Here is a 22,025-nt window from a genome sequence, read left to right as displayed (position 1 = left end):
AAATCTGTGAAAATTTCAAAATTCTGTGTTCTGTGACACAGATTCTGTGATGAAAATTAGCTCAAAATTCTGTGAAATTACAGATTTTTCTGTGATTTCGGCAACCTTGGTGTAGACCCCGAAATGTGGCCCCAAGCCAAGAGTTACCTCGGCCGGTCACATGCGCCTTATGTTGATTTTGTTGGAAGCAGCCACACCGGAAAGAGAAATTCATCGAAGAACAGAAGAAGAGGTTGATCACGTTTATACGCTTTCCTTTTATTTTCACATCGGTGAGTTTGAGCGATTTATTCGGTAGCTTGTTTTTAATTGAATGTTTGGATTGTAATATAAGCAATTTATATCGAAAACATGAATACAGTTCAAATGTTGTTTTTACGTTTCATTTTAGGGTTCAATTTATTTCTTTGGCTGTTGGAATTACAAGAAAATATAATCATGAAAGTAAAAGGCTATTGTTTATCAAGGAACGCCTTTTTTATAGTGCTTTTCCGATGAGCTATTCATTTTTAAATGCTTTCAAACAAAAAGTAGGAACAACAACACAGAAACCGAAGAACAACTGCAACCGATTGAGTAATCTAAAAAAGCACGTTCGTAGCAGTATTTAATGTCAAGTAAAGTTTATAACCCTATAACTCGGAGCACCTAGCCTTGAAAAGATTGGTTTTCCAACCTTGATTAAGGACTGTTTTCGAAAAAAAACGCAGCACTTTGTTTCGTGAATAACTTTTGAATGGATGGATGAAAATTAATAAAATGTATTGTGTGCAAAATTTTTTGGTGATCCATCAAGTGGTTTTGAGATAGCGTCTAATAAATAACTTCATACATCAAAACTATTGGACAGGATCTAGGAATCAATCTCAGAATGTTCCATTGAGAGACCCCAAAACAACTCGTTGGGAATCGACTATGCGACCAAAGTTCATATGATAAATCATCAAAGAAATCCTCGAGGATCTAACAAGAAGCATAAATTTGATAATTTTTTCTAGTTTATTGATTAGATACTAGGTTTCAGCCCTTTATCTTGTTCTATAATATAAATGACACGTTAATTGTTAAAAGAGCACTGTACAAATCTACTTTTAATTTGTCATGCTAAGTCGAATAATATCGACGTTTGCGTTATAAAATGTCATCATTCGGTACATTGGTTCGTTTCTGGCGTAGGGGAGATGAGGGCATAACGAGCACCCGAGGCATAATGAGAACTACGCTTTTCTACGAAAGTGCGTATTTTCTTAAATAAATTTTCATGAGGATTTGTTTCGTACTTCCTATAGTATTAATTTTTCACAAAAAAGGGAATCTCCTTATCATCTTTACAGAGATATTTAAAAAAAACTAGCTTGGTTCTCAAGTTACGAAAATATTATAATTTTTGAGCACCACGAAATAAGCTCTTATGATCTTAAAATAACCTTGATCTATAATGTACGCACTGCAACATGATGTACACATTGTTTCTCAATTTTTACCATCATAAAATTTTTGATTTTTCACTTTTATCAATTTTAAAACACGTTTTTACTTAAATTTGTTGACTAGGGGCATATAGAGCACCAGATTATCGAGGCATAATGAGCATTTTCTGCCGTAGAATCTAGCAGCGAATTAGAATTGATTTATAGCGCCACACCTTGACTAGTTTTCATCCGACAATTTAGCCTATTGGTAAGGTGTCGGAGAGGTAATCAAAAGACTAGAGTGAGATTTCTGTTCGGGGTGATTTTTTTCCATTCACAATTCATGATCGATTTTTTTATTGTTACATTATACGGCTAGTAGCATCATCCTCCGAACAAGGCACTTAATGTATGAGCGTGCGTGAATTGTTTGTATTCTACAAACAGACTTAGATTATTTTGTTATTGCTTTGTTTGATGAATCTACGACTCACCTGACTTCATCCAATTGAATTCGCTGCTAGATTCCCCGGCAAAAACGTACATCTTGCTCTTATTAATGGTGCTCATACTGCCTCAGGGGGGGTTCTCATTATGCCTCCACAGTGGCTGGTTTTCAGCTTTTGGCAAAATTATTTAAAATGCATTTTTTAACGTTTTAATCTAGTTTTTCACGTTTCAGCCCGTTAGGAAATAGGCTTTTCAAGAGTCTGAACACGAAACAATAATGTAACCTCCATATTATAGCAATTTTCTATGGTTAAATAACCATCTCCCCTAATTCTGGATCCGATTAGCTAGTTGAAACGGCCTTACGCGCTTCGTAAACTGCTGCGGCCTTCGAACGGACATATAAGTGATAATAAATACGGCGAATAATATCTTCCATAGATTAAATTCTTTAGGAACAGTGCGTCAATCGATTTTCTTCGGGTTTCCAGCGTATCCAATCCTACCAGCATGCACAAGACTCGATACTCCGGCATTTCTGCTTGCCACCCAAGGTTTCTCAAAGCGTATGTCAAGAACATCTACTGAACTCTCTCTAGTCTGTTGTTGCGTATGCTGTAGCACGGTCGCCACACAAGTTTGAGATTGAGATTGAGATAATCATATAGGGATTATCCAGCTCGTGACAGATTCTACTAATCATTCATAACATAGATTTGTCGATTTACCGATGATTTGTCGATGTGTTTTGAAAAAGTTAACTCCGCGTCCAACTCCACTGAGTCTTTCACTGAGTTTTGCCGCGCAATGATACAATCGTTTTCTATGCGGTATTCATAAGTGATGTTGCTTATTTTCCGAGAAAATGTTATCACGTTGCATTTAGAGGATGAACTTTCTGCCGAATCTACTGCAACACTCTGTGCACCTGTGTAAGGCATTTCGCAGAGTCATGCAGTTCTTCGGGTGACGAATAGGCAAAAACATTTTTAAATCAACGGCATGAACCAGCACGTACACATCAGTCTTCAGGAAATTCGTTCATAACAGCGATGAAAAGGAGGGGCCAAAGTGACTCCCTTATGGAACACCACTGTTGACCGAGAAAGTTCAAGATCTCACGTTTTCCAGTTAGACATATTGCGTTCTTTCGATCTGGTACGAACGAATCCATTGAAGACAGGATCTGATTATACCATTCTTGCATAATACCGACAGTAAGGTGTTTATATTGATTACGTCAAAGGCTTTGGGCATGTCAGTGTATATTGCGTCAACTTGGGAACCTTGCATCATCCACTGTGAGGTTCTCGATACAAATCTGTTAGGTTCGTTACATTTGAGCGTTTCTTGAGAAATCCAACGTCCGAAGTCTTCGTTTCAATCCACGGGTAAATCTTATCGTTTACAATACTCTCACAAAGTTTGGGTTTTGCAGAGACACCACGATAGTTTTCAACGGTGAGCCTGGAACCGTTCTTGTGTATTGGTATAACATGGGAGATTTTCAAAAACTTCAGGAATAATCCGGCACCAATCTATGAAGTGAAGAGGAAGTGTAAGGGCTCTTCGATTCCACTCACACATTTTTTTCAAGAATGAGTTTGGTATTCCACCAGGGCCACAACTATTCGATTCGTCGAGCGTTAAAATCTGTATACGTTTATCACATACTGCTACTGTGAATTCGGGTTAGATTTCTGCGTTGTTCAAAGGATACACACTGTGAAAATATTCGGCGAAGAGCTCGGATGCATCTTCCAAAGATTCTGCTTTGTTGTTGTAAGAAACATGTTTTGGTACCAAGTCAGACTTACGTTTCGAGTTGACATATTTCCAAAATCGTTTTGGTTCGGATTGAATATTCTATTGAAGTTCGTTCATATACAAAGCTGCATCGTTGGGCTCAATGCAAACTATTTTATAAATTAAATAATTACAGTAAGAATAGGGAGTGAAATCAGAAATATAAGTGTAGGCGTCTCACAAGCAATATAGGGACACTACTGTTTCTTTTATATGTCAATGATTTATGTAAACTTCCACTTTTAGGTACAGCAAGGCTTTTCGCAGATGACACAGCACTTTTTTATACAGGAAAATCTTCAAATACCATAATCGATAACCTGGAGCATGATTTAAAATTACTATTCGCATATTTCAACAGCAATTTACTATCATTAAACTACACAAAAACAAAGTAGGTATATGATATTTCGCTCGTCCAGGAAAGTCTTAGCACCATATAGATACCCTACAGAGTAAACGAAAATTACCGTGTTCGGTAATTTTTTTACCGAAATCCTAACATGTGTAAATCGTTAAACTGTTCGGTAATTTTTCGGTAAAAAATAAATGAACATCGGTAAATCGATTCTTCATTTACCGATGTTCGTTTATTTTTTACCGAAAAAATTACCGAACAGTTTAACGATTTACACATGTTAGGATTTCGGTAAAATAATTACCGAACTCGGTAATTTTCGTTTACCTACTGTGTAGCATGAGCCAGTTTGTTGTGCCTCAACATGTCTTGTTGCAATTCCATTCCTTTGCATTCAATACTCGTTATTTAAATTATTTACAACGCTGTCGGTCATTAAAAACTTTAGGGCAGAAAAGACTTTCTTTTATCGGACCAACCAAATATAATGACCAAAAACAGGGCTATGTTCCGGAATGGAAACCTTGGGTCCTGAAATTATTCCTTTGTCTCCCAGGAGGGCTCATACCAAATTTCAGCTCATTTGGTTAACTCTAAATAAGGGTAAGGATTGTTCTACAAATTTAGTTCTCATTTTTACAGAGTTTGACATATTTCATCCAAAGACAATAATATAATGCGTGTTCGTGAGAATCAGTTTCAGACTCCTTCAGCAAATTGCGCGTTATGATAAAAAAGTCATTAAGAGTACAAGTAAGGTAGGGAGTAGGGAGAGAGGTAAACACTTCTTGTCGTGCCACAATGAATGCGACAATGAAGTTATTCGATGTTGGTGTAGCATACCCTGGAGATGGACATACCTTTTAGCTAGCCTTAATTGCTTTCCTGACGTAAGTCTTGTCGTCTTACGGTCTTGGATTGATCTGGACGTCTAGATTAAGTAAACCAGCTTTGTCTAGTCTAGTATAATTAACTGTTAGAGCCAAAAAATTGGATTTTGCAGTTACGCTAGAAAAAAATATCAAATTCCTATACAATTTTGAGGCTCGTTAGGCGACCCCTTAGAGTCATGTATCAGAAGAGGGTTGGCTCAATAGCCCTCAATACCCCTTAGAGTCATCCAAAAGAGCTAAAATTTAGCAGGGTCCTTTCTGGCAAACCAAGGAAAGATTTAGGGCCCAAGGTTTTGCACCACCCTGATATGATCCAAGAAAGGGGTGTGTTTCGGAATCAAAACCTTGGAGGCTAAATTGGTTATTTAGCCTACCAGAAAGCGCCTTGCAAATTTCAACTAACAAATCTTAAAACAATAACCTAAACATGTGATTAATTTTCATTTCTCACGTTCGTTTTTGTTTGCGTGCTTTCCTGGAATAGCAATCCTCAATTAGTTTATGCAATTGCAACAGCTCTAGAGATTTGCTCGATCCATTTCTATGTTAATTGAAAGCATCAATAAATGCTGAGCAAATTTGCTGCAGCATAATGCTCAGTTAAGGAAAAAAAACTCTATGCTGAACAAAAACCACCACCAGAAGGGCGCCTCCCCGAAACCGATTAGCGCGCATAGAACAAGATAAATCGTTCGTCGGTAATAAAGTCATAGCGCTAGTAGATGATTGAACCGATAGCGTTGATGAGAGGCGGAGGCAATATAAAATTTGTTATCGCATTAGGCATCGCGCATCAAAAAAGAGCGCGGGAACAGCCAGTGAACAAGGCAGAAAAAAAAGAAGTAAACCGCCCCCGCAGCATCGGGGAAACGGATCGGATTTTTCACTTTTTGCTACTCTATGCTCTCCTCCAATAACCATAATGTCATTAGTTTTAATTCTTGTCATCCTCATTTCCTTCCTCTTTTTTCTGTTCACTTTTTTCCACAGAGGCGTAAGAGCGGAAATTGATATTCTACCGTGGTGATCATTGGCCGCGGGCCACGCGAGCTCTGTGAGCCGAATGCTTCTCCAATGTTGTTGTTGTTTGATTGGTGGATAAAAGTGCCGGCTCAAGACCAGAGACGTAACGACGCGGACGGTTGGTGACGGTGTGACATATCGAAAAGTATGCGATAGCAATTTGTTGTGTCGTGTTTGCAGGAATTTTTTTCTACAATTTTATCGAATATTCGAACCGTTCGAATGACATCATTTCGACACACGCGGTCATCAGTAGTGAGTGAAAAGTGCTAACTAATAGTCCGGTGACAAAGACCGATAGGTTCCCCCGCGCAGTGCGTCGTCGTAGTCCAATCACAAATAGCCTATAGAATAGGAAGTTAGCAGTAGTAAGCCATGAGCGTCGCCGCTGTTGATTCCGATGCCACAAATGGCGACGATGGCGTCGCGGATCTTAACAATGGAACCAACGGAACCCACACATTCGGAACCAATATGGACTCGCCCAAAACGGTCACATCTTCGTCGTCTTCTTCGTCGGTGGCCACGATCATGTCCAACAACAGCAGCAGCATCTTCAAGAGCACCAGCAGTGCCAGTACGCGATCTTCTTCGTATCACTTCCAGCAACAGCACCACCATAATATGCACCATCAGCTCAGGAGCGCCTACGGGGCATCCGGTAAGTTGAGCCAAACTAAATAAAAAACTTTTTTGATAATTCTAACCTGACTAGATTAGCTACTCAAAACAAAACTGAATGCCAATATGTATCTCCGGGTTCAGAGAGAAAAAAAAATATAAAGAACGAAAAGATAGAATTTAAACAAATCGATCAAATCGTTTTCCAAGCTAAAAAATCGAAAAAATTGGGTCGAAAAGATCGATCTAAGATCGGCCAATCCTATGCGGAGAACATCCAAGGTTTCCGAAATAATATAAAATTCTAGAATTTTGCAGAATTTAGAGCAAGGAATCTGTGTTACCGATCACATAATTTTGGATTTTTTTTTTAAAGATTATCAATTCAACGCAAATGTACAAATTTCCAGAAATATAATTTTTATGTCACTTTTGACTTCAGATTTCTGATTTCAATTCATACAAATATGAGAAAAGAAATTGACGTTTGATATGGCCTTTCAATGAAAATACGGAAACATTACGGAAGCATCACAGAAATCCGCGAAAGAATTTCGGGGTTAAATCATTTAAATTACATTTTTTTGTCAAACACACAGATTTTTTCGGCATTTTAAACAACTAGATAGTCTATTATTAATGGAGCACGGAAGTTTCAATCGTCATCAACCAATTTTGCATTCTGGTTCGAAAAAAAAAAAGCTTTTTACATCTTGCAACGTGAATGCAGCAAAGATGAGTAGAGTTGATGACTCCAACCAACCCTGGTTGAACCTCAGTCGGGAAATTATCCATTGATCACGTTACTCTATTGTTTTGATCTTGCTGAAAATTATGTGGTTGCAACAAAGAACATTCAGCATATTGGTTAGTAAAGTGAGCTCCAACTTGTCGCTAGAGCAACATAATCAAATTTCACCCAAACAAAAATACTCAAGCTTTCATTAAAGGACGTGAAATACATTTTAACAAAATGTTCGTAGTACACATAAATATTTCTAACAGGTTTCTGTTAAATTGACTGATCTTCAAAAATCTTGAGCGCTTCGTTGACTAGAAAAACCTCAATCGACCCAATCCGTCATACAATATTAACAATAAGTGATTCTTAGTGTATGTACATCATTCGATTTGGCAGAAAGTTAGACATCAGATTGTATCATTTTTGGAATTGTTTTAATGCATCGTCATTTGTTATTTTTATTTTATTTTATTTTTTAAATATTGCATTTTTTAGGGAAACTGAGGCAAAAATCAATACAAAGATATTCGTTGCAAAATAAGGAACGATAAAATTAGAAACAATCAATGGTCACTATTTTCTATCCTGTTTATTTATTTATTCAACTATCTTTGCAGATGCTTTAAATTATTTACAGAAATTAAACTATCTTACCCTAGATTTAAACACAGGTTTCGATAAATTAAAATCAAATTCACTAGCAATTCCGTTGAATTTTACACAAAATACATCTAAAGGATTGTTCTGACCATATATAGTTCTTCGTTGAGAAAACAATTAGCAATTCCTGCGACCGGGTTGTTCTTAAAGAAGCAATAAACGGCAGGAGCGACAGCAATTCGGGACAATCCACGTTTTTCTACATGATGTCGAAAATAAGCATGTAAGGCGGGAGCTCAAATCTGTTGTTCCATGGTAGCTGACGCAATGCGTATCTGACGAAGCATCGTTATACCACTGACCATACTGACTGGACACTCGATTTCGTTTTCTGGATAATTTTTCCAGAAAAAAAAACAAAAAAAAAATCATTTTTCCAACAGTACGCAATGTCGGTTCCAGAGTGCGCATCGATCGATTTGAAGAAATGCTATCCCAGTTAGGAAATGCCACCCAACTTAAAAAATAAAACACGCAATTTCTACGATAAAATCGGGCTAAACAGGACCATTTTTCCTACAGGGCATTTTTTGTCAAATTTTTCAGGTTCGCCACCTGCCGTCGGTATTGCGAACCTGCAAAAGCTGACAACAAAAAATTAGACAGAAAATGGTTGAATTTTTGTTCTAAGAGTCAAGTCAGTGTGGTCAGTGGTTATACTTTATAGTTTTTTTTGTACCGCCTGATATTATTTTTTTTTGTATGTTTTATTTATCGAGGGATTAACCAGATGTTTTCACCCTCCCAACCGCCTGATATGGTTCTCAAACTTGCACTCAAAATTCTAGAATGCTACGCAAAAGAGCACAATACCACGATTTCAGACTGAAGAAATCACTGAAATACTGTGTATTCCGTCGTATGAAGTCAAGAACCGAAAAACCTTTGGCTACAGTCGTGGAAATATGCTGAGAAAAACTGAGCTTGCTGTCCAAAATAATACCAGGGTCCTTGACGACCGATGTGTGGTTCAGGATAGTCGTTGACATGTTTTACTCGAAACTTATATAACTTCGTTATCGGGTGAACGTAATGGTTGTACAATTGGTAGTGTTGGGAGCCATATCGTTCTGATAACACCAAGTGAGAAAACAGTCAATGTCCTTTTGGAGAGCGCAGCAATCGACTGACGAGGATATTATTCGTACAATTTCGAGATTGTCAGCGCACAGCAGTTTTTCAGACTTAAGAATATAGCATTGATGAAGAGGAGAAATATCAGAGGGCCCTGATGATTCCATTGAGGCACTCCCGAGGTTATTTGAAACGGAGACGAGTTAACAGTGCCAGGTCCTACGGAAGCAGTTCGACCAACGAGGTACGAGTTTGCAGAGCCAGTCCGGAAACCCCAATCGCATCATTTTTTTCTACAGCCAAATCATGCGGTACCTTATCGAAAGCTTTACTCAGGTCTACTTATACGGCGTCGACTTGTTTACGTTTATCTAGCCTATCAACTAATTTCGAAACGTACGTCATGAGATTGGTGGTCGTTGATCTACGTTTTATGAACCCATGTTGATCTTCAGAGATGGTTTATGTTGCACCGTTTGGTACAGCACATCGTAAACGAGGCTCTCAAAAACTTTCGGAAAACAGCTCAGAATTGATATTCCTCGATAATTTTATGCTCTATTTATGTTTCCATCATTCGAGGATAAATTCAGCATACGAAGGTTGAAATCCCGACTCTGCAAACTACTCAAGTATGATTCAGACAAAGGTGGTGAGTTATTACTTAACACGCTCTAAAAGAAATACGAGAATAGATTTGCAGTAGCATACGATGTCTCGGCGGTGGTATCGTTGTAGCAGATGACTTGAAATACCCTCTGGTAATCCTTCTGTTTTCTCATAGAAGACCAAAACGATGCGGGGTCGGAGCGATTCATGTATTTATTTATTTTTTTTTTGTAAAATTTGTTTACTTGACTAAGTGGTATTTATATTATTTTTACGTTAGTTTGTTGGTATATCTACGTAAAATTCTAATTCATTTACATCTTTTGCCACTAACTCCAAAACTCGTATTCTACTACTGAGTCTTAGTCTAGGGCACGTCTAGAGCTAGGTAAGGTGGCAAAATTGCCGACATGTACCTACCAGATCTTTGAACCAACGAAAGTATTGAAAAGCGTCACTTTTCGGTGTATCGTGAGCTGCCTCATTGTGCGGAGTTAAAGATGCTGGCTAAACTTTGCAACTATCGATTCCCAGTTTATGCGAATCATGGTTCGTATTCAGTTGGCAAATAAAACTCCTAATACTTTAATTGAGTTATCAGTTTTCAACCAATTTACGTTGATTTTGTTTCCATCTATGAAACCTACATCGATTGAGGTAGTTTTCTGAGTGTTCAATTCTGCACCAGATACTCTACCGAATGCATCGAACAGCTTTTTGATTGCGTCAATCTCGTCTGCGCTGGTTACAATCACACTTATATCGTCGACCAAGTTTCTTTCACAAACACGTACAAGTTCTTTGAGCAGCGGATGCAGGTATAGCACAAATAGGTGTATCGAGAGAGGATCTCCTTCTCGCAGCACGGATCGATTTATTTGGAATTATACAGAGAGATCTATTGATCAATAGTCGAGATTTCGATCGTTCAGCAATACCGGTTAGCAGTTCTGGCGCTGAATCAGTTCGGGTGACATTAAAATCACTTCGAGCATTACTAAGACGTGATTTCAAGATAGACCGAGGCTGACCACGAACAGGCAGATTGTTTGTCAGCCTGACGTGTGAAGACGAGAAAGAGTAAAGAGGAGAATAAAATTTTCTGACAACTTTGGATTTTTTCTTTGGAGCAAAAATTTTTGCCCTAACGGGACAGTCTATAGAATTCGAAGAATGATTACCTGCACAATTCGCACACTCACGCTCTTTATTTTTAACTCAAAATTAAGTATGACCGAGGTTCAAAACATAGTTCGATTCTATGAACTTAAAGTTAAGTACCCTTTTTTCCTCCTTGTGATGGATCAAAACGGAGTTCGAACTACGAACTCAAAATTGATCCCTTTTTTTCCTTCGGCGAGGGATCAAAGCTGAGTTCGACCTTATGAACTAAAAATTGAACTCTCTTTGTTGGACTGAAAACACTTAGCGAGTTCAGTCCGAACCGAAACAGCAACCAACGAACACGTCGCAAAATTATGTCGTTCCGGAACAATTACTGGAAGACTATGAAGGAACTTCATAATGAAATGCATGTTCACCGTGTCAGCGTAAAATTCTGTCCGTCATTGTCATCATATGGTGAGCGGCTTGGAATGTCCGGAAACTTTCGGATGTTGTTTACTTCCCGTGGGAAGTAACATCCGGAAGTTTTCTTTGACCGGGAATGTCAAAACTTTCCACCGCTCTGTAATTGCAATGCAATGTACCGGAACAGCAACAACCAGGTACAACATATTTTAATCACACGCAGCGAAAAGATTTTTTATTTCAAAGGGAAGTGCCGCAAAAACAAAGGATTTTTTCCTTTGATTTTGGGATAAATAAAAATTCCTTTGGTTCAAATGAATTTTTCTTTGTTTCGAAGAATTTTTCTTTTGAAAAATCTTTGAATCAAAATTTTAATCCTTTGAAACAAAAAACAGTTTCATTTGATACAAAGTTGTTTTCGTTTGCTACAATGTAACAAAGATTTAGATTTAAAAGCATTTATTCATTGAAGTCTTTCCCATTTATTCCAATTGGAAGACATATTTTCAGTTGTTCCGAAGTTCCTATTAGGAATTTTAAATAATAAAAAGAAAAATCTAAAAATTTTAATTCTTTTTTATTCACGAACTTAAGAAAAACACTTATCCCTACATAAATAATTGAATGATCCGATCCTAAATTTCGGTGACAAAGTTTACCAGTCTGGCGTAGAGGCATTTCTTCGTGAGCTGACTTCCGGAAGCAAGTCTCGTTGCTGGCTTTCCTCGCCATTCGACTGGAAGTTGCCGCTGAAGATCGGGCCGAAGATAAACTAACCGCTGAATTTGGGGTGGAATTAGCAGTGGTCCTGTAACAATGCAAGCGCTTATAGAAATTCTTAAATATTCCCTTTTTTTATTAACGGATACACTTACCATTCTTCATCCTGAATTCTCCTTAGCTAACTCTGATTAACTGGTTTAGATTTTTAACACAACCGGCCAAACTCAATTCTATTTTTCTGTTTTATTCATCTTGCTCAATCCAAAATAACTCTAAGTTTGAAGTTTTTATTTAAAGAAATTATTCCTTTCCTTCGAAAGCATTTTTCTTTGGTTAAAAGAAAATTTACTTTGTTTCAAAAGAAATATGCAATTGAACAAATGTCTTTTAAATCAAAGAATTTCTTTAAAATCAAAGTCCAAAATTATTCGATTCAAAAAATTTATTCTTTCTTTCAAAAATTATTCATTTGAATCAAAACCATAATTCATTGATTCAAAGAAAACAAGAGTTTGATTCCAAAAAATGAATTTTTTGATTCAAAGTCAGTTTTGTTTTGTATCAAAATCCAAGTTTTCTCTGCGTGCATCATTCAATTCCCTGAAAATCAGCTACCCTCGAAAAAAAAGGATAAATTCGAGTTCGGCTGCCGAACTTAGTATTGAGTATGCCTATCAGAACTTAGTTTTGCTATTGCCCAGTCAAACTCAAAGTTGAGGGAAGCCACCGAAGTGCTGTTTTGAACCAAAACTACTTAATTTTGAGTTAAAAAAAAAGAGCGTGCTTGGAAAATTCTGTTTGTGGTTTATCACCACCAAAAAGGCATTTAGATTTTTCATGATCGAATGAGCCGCAACGCATGCATCTGGCATTCATTCTACAATTTCTAGTGCCATGACAAAAAGCTTGACAACGACGACGCCTATTTATATAAGACGAGCCTTTTCACGAATTTGCAAATTTTTAACCTGATCCTTCTTAAAATGGATCAAATGGTCAGGTCAGGAGCAAAACCAATCCTGCTGATATTATTAATGTTGGTCCTTTTCCTCATCTGAATTATTCAAATCTAACAAACAATTTAATTCGGTTGTGATCTCATCCGGTGACAGATCGCCGGTGATACCAAGAAGTACAACTTTAAAAGGATGATCACTTTTAGTGTGTATATAAAAAACTGGTGTATTTAGTATTCAAATAATTTAAAAATTTTGAAAATCATCAAAAGATTCCGCCAATATACGGGCAGTTCCCTTTCGACCGTTCAGAAAAGAAATCTTCACATCCTCGACGGAAGTGCAAATTTCTTTCCGAAAGGCATTGAAGTCAGGAATCGTGACCATAACTGGTGGAACCTTTTCATTTTTAAGAGTATAAGAAAAAGACGGTTTCTCATCGAATGATTTGGAAATTTCAACTTTTTTGGCAAATGACTTCTAGAATCGATCTTTTTGGAACATACATGTGTTCCAACATGAGTATTGAATAAACATCACATAAATATGTATATTTTTTTCCTCAAGGTTCCTTTCTCAGTCCCAATTACGAGGGGTATATTTTCACCTCCTTAAAAATACCCTGAGGCCAGCAATTATTCTTTATTTGTGTCGACCGACTTCCAGAAGACAAATGCTAAAGCCAATAAATGCCTATCCAAATAAAATTTCATGTGCCATAACCGTTTGCTTTCCAACAGCCAAAACAAATCCTGTCCACTACTATACAATAACACACCCAATTTTGGCACAGGCCAAAGCGCTTAGTCAGCAAGCAAACAAACAGCAAAAGCGAGAGTTCATATAGTTAAGTGTTAGAAGTGGTGGTCAATTTTGGCTATTTTCTGTAAAGTCACGGCTGTTTGGGGCGACTTATGAGAGTAGTCAGCTTAGCAAGAGGGTCATAAAACCATCGTCCGTCGTCGTTGGACGAATTAATCGTGGGAGTTGAATATGGCCACCAACCGCATAGATGGGGGATCGATTACGAACCTTCCGGAGCGTCGTCCTCCTTCATCGGGGTGTCAATATTTGCTTTCCAATTGGCCCGAATCGGACTTCTTAATCAACACATCGCGGCGGCTTTTCCCGCCCGAGTTTGCCGACGAAGATGTGGGTTTTTCAATGGGGTTCTTCTCCCTGGACGAGAGCCATCAACGCGCGTTCATCCCGAATGTACAATGGCCGACGGATCAAGGTCTTTCGTTTTTTTTTTTGGCGCTGCATTGCCAAAAAAGATTAATGAAAGATATCGCGCTTTCGCAGTCTCTGTTTTCAATTTAGCGCCAACAGTGTGAATGATGCTTTGAAATGCAGAGTTTTTGAGTTAAACAAGATTTATCAAAACTTAGACAGTACGTTACTTTAATTTGTCGGTCTTAGCGGTGATGTCCTTTTTAGTAGGGACATCTAAAGATTATGAAATTTTTATATAGGTGGATAGAAGGTAAGATGAAATGAAAGATGTTGAAAATGAGCGGGTAGAATTTATTTAGAAGCATATCATCACATATCAAATTTTTGTTCCTCACGGGCCTACACTTAGAGGAAATCTTATTATAAATTTCATAAGATACATCTTATGAACCCCTTTTTTGCGTCCAAACTAATTTTTCATAAGAGTCTTATGAAATTCTTTCAATTTTCATACGATGTTCTTATGAAAAATAGAAGAAACGGCATTGTGAAAAAATGATGAACACATTCATTCATAGCACCAGTTTTTTTTTCATCATCTAACAGTACGAAGCAATCATCAGTTCATAGTTATTATAGTTTTCCTTCAATGTTAAATGTTATTATTATCTCCGGAATGGTAAGTTCGATTTGATGTTTTTGGTGTGAACGTTGAATATATTAGTAAACTAAAATACATTATTTGTTTACTTTTCAGCAAGCTGATCGGCAAAAAACGAAAGGTCGAAGATTAAGATGCGGCAAAAAAAAACTTTGATGGAGCCGTCTGTTGATGCGCTGCTGATGGTGACCATGAAGGATTTAATTTTAAACAAATTTGGCAAACAATAAAGTGAATGTTTTCAGCATGAAATATCGAGAATTTTTCTTATTAGAAAGTGATTTACTGTTTCCATAAGAATCTCTTATGAAAAGCAACAACCTCTCATTGAAGTAGGCGTTCATCTTCAGAATTCATTCGCGTCATAAGACAATCTTATGAATTTCATTAATTTTTCTTATGGCGCCACTTCATAAGAGAATCTTATGGCATACATAATAGTATTTTTCTGAGTGTACTACTATGAAGCGGTAGATACAGATAGAGTTGAATCTACCAGTGTGTGAGTTTTTTTTTTGCCACAACCGCAGCGCTGCCGTAAACCCAAGGTGAATTCAATACATACATGTAACATAGTAGTTTATTTATTGAAGCAATTTTAATGATAACAATGTTTAAATGAAATGGGACTTCCTTCAGTTTAACACTTCACACGGAGCAACAAGGAAACTCGAGCTGTTGCTATGAGATCTCGCGGCACATTGAAGGTGTGGTTCTCTCTAATGTCTTTTGCTGTACGCACTCATAGTCCGTCTCGTTCTCCCTTACATCTCGGTCATCCTGAGACGGATCTGGACTCCAGACCCGGTACCTCTTCATATGGCTCGCTGCAGTCGACGTTCGATTCGGACCCTCACCACTCACCTTTTCAACTCCGTATCGACCGTTTGCCTTGACATCCACTACCTTGTACGGTCCCAGATACTCCGATGCGTACTTCTTCCCAGGTCCGAACTGAGTACGCTTGATGGCCACGAGGTCTCCTGTTCTGTAGACCGTCGCAGACTTCGCTCGAAGATTGTACGCCTTCCTCTGTTCCTCCTGAGCCTTCACAATAGCTTCGCGGGCCTTCTCTCGGAGTTCACGCCGCTGATCCTCAAACTGAGCCACCTTGATCTCTTCTAGCATCTCTCCCAGACGAATATCACCTTCATGTCGCATTCGAACACCGAAAAGAGCTTCAAACGGTGTAACACTCGTACTTTGATTAACACTAGCGTTTATCCAGCGTTGGATGTTGCCGACATGTTTGTACCACTTAGTTTTATCGTTCACGCTCAGTTTCGTCAGCATTGCCAGGATAACCTGGTTTACGCGTTCGACTTGTCCATTTCCTCTAGGAACTCCGGTCGTTATTTCAATGTGCTCCACTCTCTCTTCGGCGCAATACTCATTGAAATCGGAGGAGATAAAGGCCGATCCCTTGTCGCTGACGATACGTCTAGGGTTTCCGAACAATTCGTTTTGCTGACGCAGCCGTTGGATCACCTCGGCCGCATTCGTTGACTTCGTAGGGTAGATCCACACGTACTTCGAGAAACCATCCACTACTACGAACACGTACTTGTAAAGCTTCTCCGTTGCATCCATGGGTCCCACGTGATCGACATGATAGGTATCGAAAGGAACATCGCCTTTTGGGATTGGCGACAGCAGTCCTTCGGTTTTTCCTCGTTTCCGTTCTGCAAGGACGCACTTCACGCAGCACTCGATATGCCGTTTGATCTTGGAACCGAGTTGCGGAATGTGGTACTCACGCTTAATTATGTCTTCTAGCTTCTTCACACCAAAATGTCCACTCTCATGTGCACGGCGGATGATTTCGTTCTGCAGTTCTGCCGGCACAACAATAACTTCTCGTCCATTCACAATCTTCATCAACAGATCACTTGTCACTACATAGTCCTCGAAAGGTTGTGTCTTCAGCAGCTCACAGATCACGCGAATCCTCTCGTCACGTCCTTGGGCAGTTTTAATCAGCTCCATGAGCGGATCACCGGTTGTCACCATAACCGGCGCCCGGCTCAAAGCGTCGACGTGCTGCATACGACTGCCTGCTCGATGTTCCACTGTATACTCGTACTCTTCGAGAGCCAAAGCCCATCTGGCCACTCTCGGACTAAGATGCTTCCCTTTTAGTGTATGCTGGAAGGCCGCACAGTCCGTCACAATTTTAAACGGTATGCCAAGCAAGTACACACGAAAACGTTCAATGGCATTCACTACCGCGAGCACTTCAAGATGGTAAGCACTATAGTTCTTCTCTGCCGTCTTTGTCTTTTGACTCATGTAGTACACTGGATGGAATTTTCCATCATGGTCCCGTTGGAGTAACACTGCACCATAGCCTTCCTTACTTGCGTCGGTATGCACTTCAGTTTCGGCAGCAGCATCGTATATTTTCAGCACCGGATCGGTCACAAGGCACCCTTTCAGCTGTTCGAAACTTCTCTGCTGCTTCTCACCGAACACAAACTCAACGTCTTTCTTCATCAGGTCGGTTAGTGGCCTCGCAATAAGCACAAAACCCGGAACAAATTTGCGGAAGTAACTGGTCAGTCCCAAAAACCGCTGCAGTTCTTTCTCGTTACCCGGAACACGAAAGTTCTTCACCGCACGAATTTTCTCTGGAGACATTCGGTACTTCCCTTCACTAATCAAATACCCCAGATACTCTACCTCGTTTTTCAGGAATTGCGACTTTTCCCAATTAAACTGCAGTCCGTTTTCACTGGCCACTTTCAGCACTTGTCGCAATATCGCGACGTTTTCTTCTGGTGTGTCGGACGCGATAATAGCGTCGTCGACGTAAATGATCAACACACCGCTTCTGATCAGATCGCGAAAAACATCCGCCACGAACCGGCTAAAACTCGCTGGACTGTTACACAATCCAAAGGGTGTTTTGAGGAACTCGTATTGTCCCAAGTGCGTCACAAAACTGGTATATTTCTGGCTGGTAGCCTCGACCGGCACGTGAAAGAACGAATTCTTCAAGTCAAGAGTAGTGAACACTTTCGCGTTTTTCAATCTATCGATTTGGTCCTCAATGTTCCGCATAGGGAAACAATCCTTCACTACTTTCCGATTTAGCTGTCGGTAATCGACGCACACACGTAAAGAACCGTTTTTCTTCGGTGCCAGTGTAACTGGGCTTGCATACTCACTAGCACTTTCGCGCACTATGCCCGATCTCAGCCAATCGTCGATGGTTTCTTCTAGCACTTTTTTCTCCTTCGGTGCGAATCGCCGTGGTGCCGAGCGAACCGGCTCGTCATCGGTTAAGATAATCTTCGTTTCCACACGACTGTTCACTTCACGTTTTGGGTTGTAATTTGCGATGATGTCCTGGATAACGTCGACATACTTTGGATCGACATCGATCGCTCCCGGCTCACACACATTCAAAATCTGCATCAGTTCACTTTCGTCCGCGACATCGTTTTCAATCACTTTCTTTTTAATGTTTACTCCTCTCTCATTCGCTTCCACGTCCATGAAGGTGAGTGCGCTCATGCCGAGAATGGCGTCGTATCGCATGGACCCCGGTGGGACGACGTAAAACGTCATCGTCGGAAACTTTTCGGCTCCCACACATACATCGAGCTCGACCGTACCACGCGCTGGTGTTTTTGCCGCACCGAATCCAGTGAAGCACATTGTTGTACGATGCAGCAACGGTTCTCCAACTTTCACATACACACTCTCACACAGCAGATTGTATCGGCTCCCGGTATCGAACAGTGTGCGCAAAACCAAGTCGCCAACTTGCACCTCACACACCGGCATACCTTCCGAGAGCGCGTTCACATCGGTTTGCTTCTTCTCCCGCTCACAATTTTTGGCTAGATGCCCGTGCTCACCACAACCAAAGCATTTCGGGCCGCGTGATTTTGTGTCACAGTCATTCGCATAGTGGCCCCGATTACCACAATTATAACATCGCAAGCTGTCACTGGCATTGGTTGTGTGAGTGTAATCTTTCGCAACAGATTTTGAGTCTCTCTTCTCGCGGTCACGTTCACTTGTGTTCGTGTTCTTCGTAGCACGGTGGGTTGGTTCACGCATATGGCTCTTCATTTTCTCATACTGTTTAACGCGGACTTTCAGTTCGGCAATCGTATTCGCCCCGTACAAGCAGACCTTATTTACTGCAATGTCATTCACACCGTTCGCAACGTATTCACAGATAGCATCTTCTTCAACACGGGCTCGTTTTGCAATATTTTGCATATGGTAAATATACTGCAAAAATGACTCATCGTTCTTCTTCTTTCTACTCCGAAGCAGCTCGTGGATCTCAGCACTCGAAACTTTCGCACCGAACTCTTCTTCTAGAGCAGTTTTCAGTGACTCCCAACAATTCAAGCCACTCGAACTGTTTACGAATAATTTTGCCGTGCCCTTCAGAAGTCGGCGGCCGTACACAAACTTATGTGCGTCACTCCAACCAAAATTGTCACTCGTGTTTTCAAACTCTTCTAGCCAGTCATGAACGTCTCTATCAGTGCGCTCCCCAGAAAATTTCTCCAAAGAGTCACCAATATCATTGAATGTGAACTGCGGCGCACGCACACGTTTTCGCGAATCTTCGCTACGACATGGTGTCCGAATATTCTTCTTCACTTTTCTTCGGGGTAGACGTTGCGATATTCTCTCGAGCAGAATGAAGAATCGTTTCTCCCGAAGTCCCTTCGTGGCAGTCACTACACCCATAGAAGAGGTTGCAAAAATCCAATGCCTTTTTAGCAAATCTCTGTGCCGATAATGCTCTGAAATGTGCACTGTGCCGAAGACGGTATGTTTGAAAAACCGTAACTGGCATAAGGACTCGGCTCCCAACCAAAATGATGACCACTACATTCAAGCGAAACAAGAAAAACATTTTATGGGATTTCCTTCCTATTGGATAATTCATCCCAGAAACAAGAAAATAAAAATTAATACCACAGCGCTGTAGTGAGAATCGAACTCATATCACCAATTGTATCGTCTTGCCAGTCCGACATTCTAACCAGTGTACTATTCGAGCTTCATGCAGGAAGAGGTATATTTGTCATACGCTTTCTGTTACCGATCAATCACAAAAAACGTACAACAGCGGCTTCCCGGCGTATGGCCTCCTTTCAATGCATTCCTTTGCCTTAAGATGGAAACGGAAAAGGGAACGGGAGTGAAGGAACGGGAAACCCATTGAATGAGAACTGTGCGTTGCTTACTGCCTGCTATTACATACACACGCTACATATACACAGCTGCTAAAGCCGGGCAGCTTGGCCGGTGTTGTTTGCCTGTGAATTGAAGGAATGTTTTTGTTGTTGCTTTTGCTACATACACACGCACAGCTTAGCCGTGTTTGCCGGTTGATTGAATTAGAAGGATGTTTTTGTTGTTGCTTTTGCTACATTCACACGCACAGTGCTCGGTTCGCTGGCTGCCTGGTGTTGGCCGGTATTTATTTCCATCCTTCTTCGGCTTGTGATGCGATGGGGAGGGACGCGAAAACGTTTTTATTTTGTTTCATTCAGACATACGCAATTCGGTTGCGCTGGGAGGTTAATGCCGGTGGGCGCAAATCGAATCAGTGCCGGTCGCGTTATCTTCTTGTACCAATGATGCTATGAAATTGACTACACGCCATTGGCACAGAGGCTGAATTTTGGGTGTAGCATTCACCAAGCGTCGAATCAATCTTTCTTTATTGCCGTTGATAGACAACTCCTTCGCCGCACAAAACTCCCGCAGCTGAGCATTTGTTAGCCTCGCCAGCACTTCTCGCACGAACATTTTTTCACTCAGTCTGTAGATGTGTCCAAATATTTCCCGGTTTGTGTTGGTGAACCGAAAACACGCATTCGTATGAAGTAGCCTCGGCGGCGATACGCGGCTCTGTGGAGACTTTGCTCCAGTTTTACTCAAGTTCTCTTCGGTGTGGAGACTTCTCTCTGTCACCAACACCTCACACAGATACTGATGCGAAGACCTCTCTCGATCTTTGCAAGGATCTCACTGCCGCCATTTGCAAAGAAATTGCAAATTTAGCGTTTGCCACGGAATTTTCGCTCAAATCGACTCAAAACATGAGGGAAATCCCGGTTGAGCCCCCATGTAACATAGTAGTTTATTTATTGAAGCAATTTTAATGATAACAATGTTTAAATGAAATGGGACTTCCTTCAGTTTAACACTTCACACGGAGCAACAAGGAAACTCGAGCTGTTGCTATGAGATCTCGCGGCACATTGAAGGTGTGGTTCTCTCTAATGTCTTTTGCTGTACGCACTCATCGTCCGTCTCGTTCTCCCTTACACATACACATACATACATACATTTGAAACTCTACTTATAGGTTTTTAAACGTAGAAAAAAGTTTTGCGATATTTCAACTTTAGACTTAGTTATTGATGAATATGTGGAAAACTTCATGTTGATTAAAGTTACCCCGGTGGTCAATGTTACCCCGTTTTGCGGTACCTCTCTTCTTAAAAAAAATCTGTTTCAGATTTTAAATTACTCATTTTCTCTAATATTGTCACCACTTACACAAATTCTCATAAATGGCCCAAACCGGTATATTTTGTGTTTAGTTCTAAAATTTGCGTAATTTATCATTTTGATTTGGTTTTTTGATTTGAAAATTGGTTTTCTTGTAAATGAGATATGAAAATGCGCAAAATGAGGGCTACAGTGAAATTTTTAGAAATTGAAATCGTTTGCTTTCTTACAGAAAGGTATAGTTATCGGTCGATTTGGGAGATCATTAATTATGGGTCTTAGAAATACCTTTATAGGTACCTATCGAATCAGCTCCACGAGTATCTGGTATTAGTGTGAATTTTTGTAAACTTTTTAATATATGTTATGATCAGGGATTGAAAATTAAGCTCATTTGAGCGAGCTTCATAGCTCTTTATTTCCATAGCTCCGCTTACAAAGCAATCGACGAAGCTCCTATCGTTTTTGTCTCCGGAGCTTCGTATTGCTAAGCTCTTATTTGGAAGAAACCTTAGCTCTTTTTTTCCCTCGTGAGCAGGGATGTCAACCTTCCAGATTTTGTCTGGATCTTCCAGACTTTTTGGACTTTTGTCAGACATTTCTTTAGGTTTCCAGACTTCCAGACTTTTGACATTTGTTCCAGACAATTCCAGACTTTTGGGGTTGGACATAAATTATTATAAGAAACTATGAACATTCAAATTGGTCATGGTGTAATATGGCAGGAAAAGATAAATTTTATGAATTATGAATTCAAAAGTGTTCGAAACTTATTAATAATGGCTAACAGATGAATGTTAAATCGAGAGTCAGACAGAGCACGTGATTGGTATAGT

The 22,025-nt window shown here is 39.8% G+C and overlaps 1 protein-coding gene across 2 annotated transcripts in view; it reads left to right on the top strand.

The window, feature by feature from the left end:
- The window catches only part of LOC129745447 (echinoderm microtubule-associated protein-like 2), a 67,357-nt gene that overhangs the window by 23,066 nt on the left and 22,266 nt on the right, over positions 1 to 22,025 (top strand). For both annotated transcript variants that reach the window (XM_055738534.1, XM_055738533.1), the window contains exon 2: positions 5,910 to 6,603. In XM_055738534.1, coding sequence (XP_055594509.1) covers positions 6,318 to 6,603 — 286 coding nt within the window. In that variant the 5' untranslated portion in view covers positions 5,910 to 6,317. The remainder of the gene's footprint in view (positions 1 to 5,909; positions 6,604 to 22,025) is intronic.

Source organism: Uranotaenia lowii, chromosome 2 (assembly GCF_029784155.1).
Source record: "Uranotaenia lowii strain MFRU-FL chromosome 2, ASM2978415v1, whole genome shotgun sequence".
NCBI classification, from domain to species: Eukaryota; Metazoa; Arthropoda; class Insecta; order Diptera; family Culicidae; genus Uranotaenia; species Uranotaenia lowii.
Note: the sequence above shows the minus strand (reverse complement) of the source record. Positions and strands in the feature narration are given on the sequence as shown.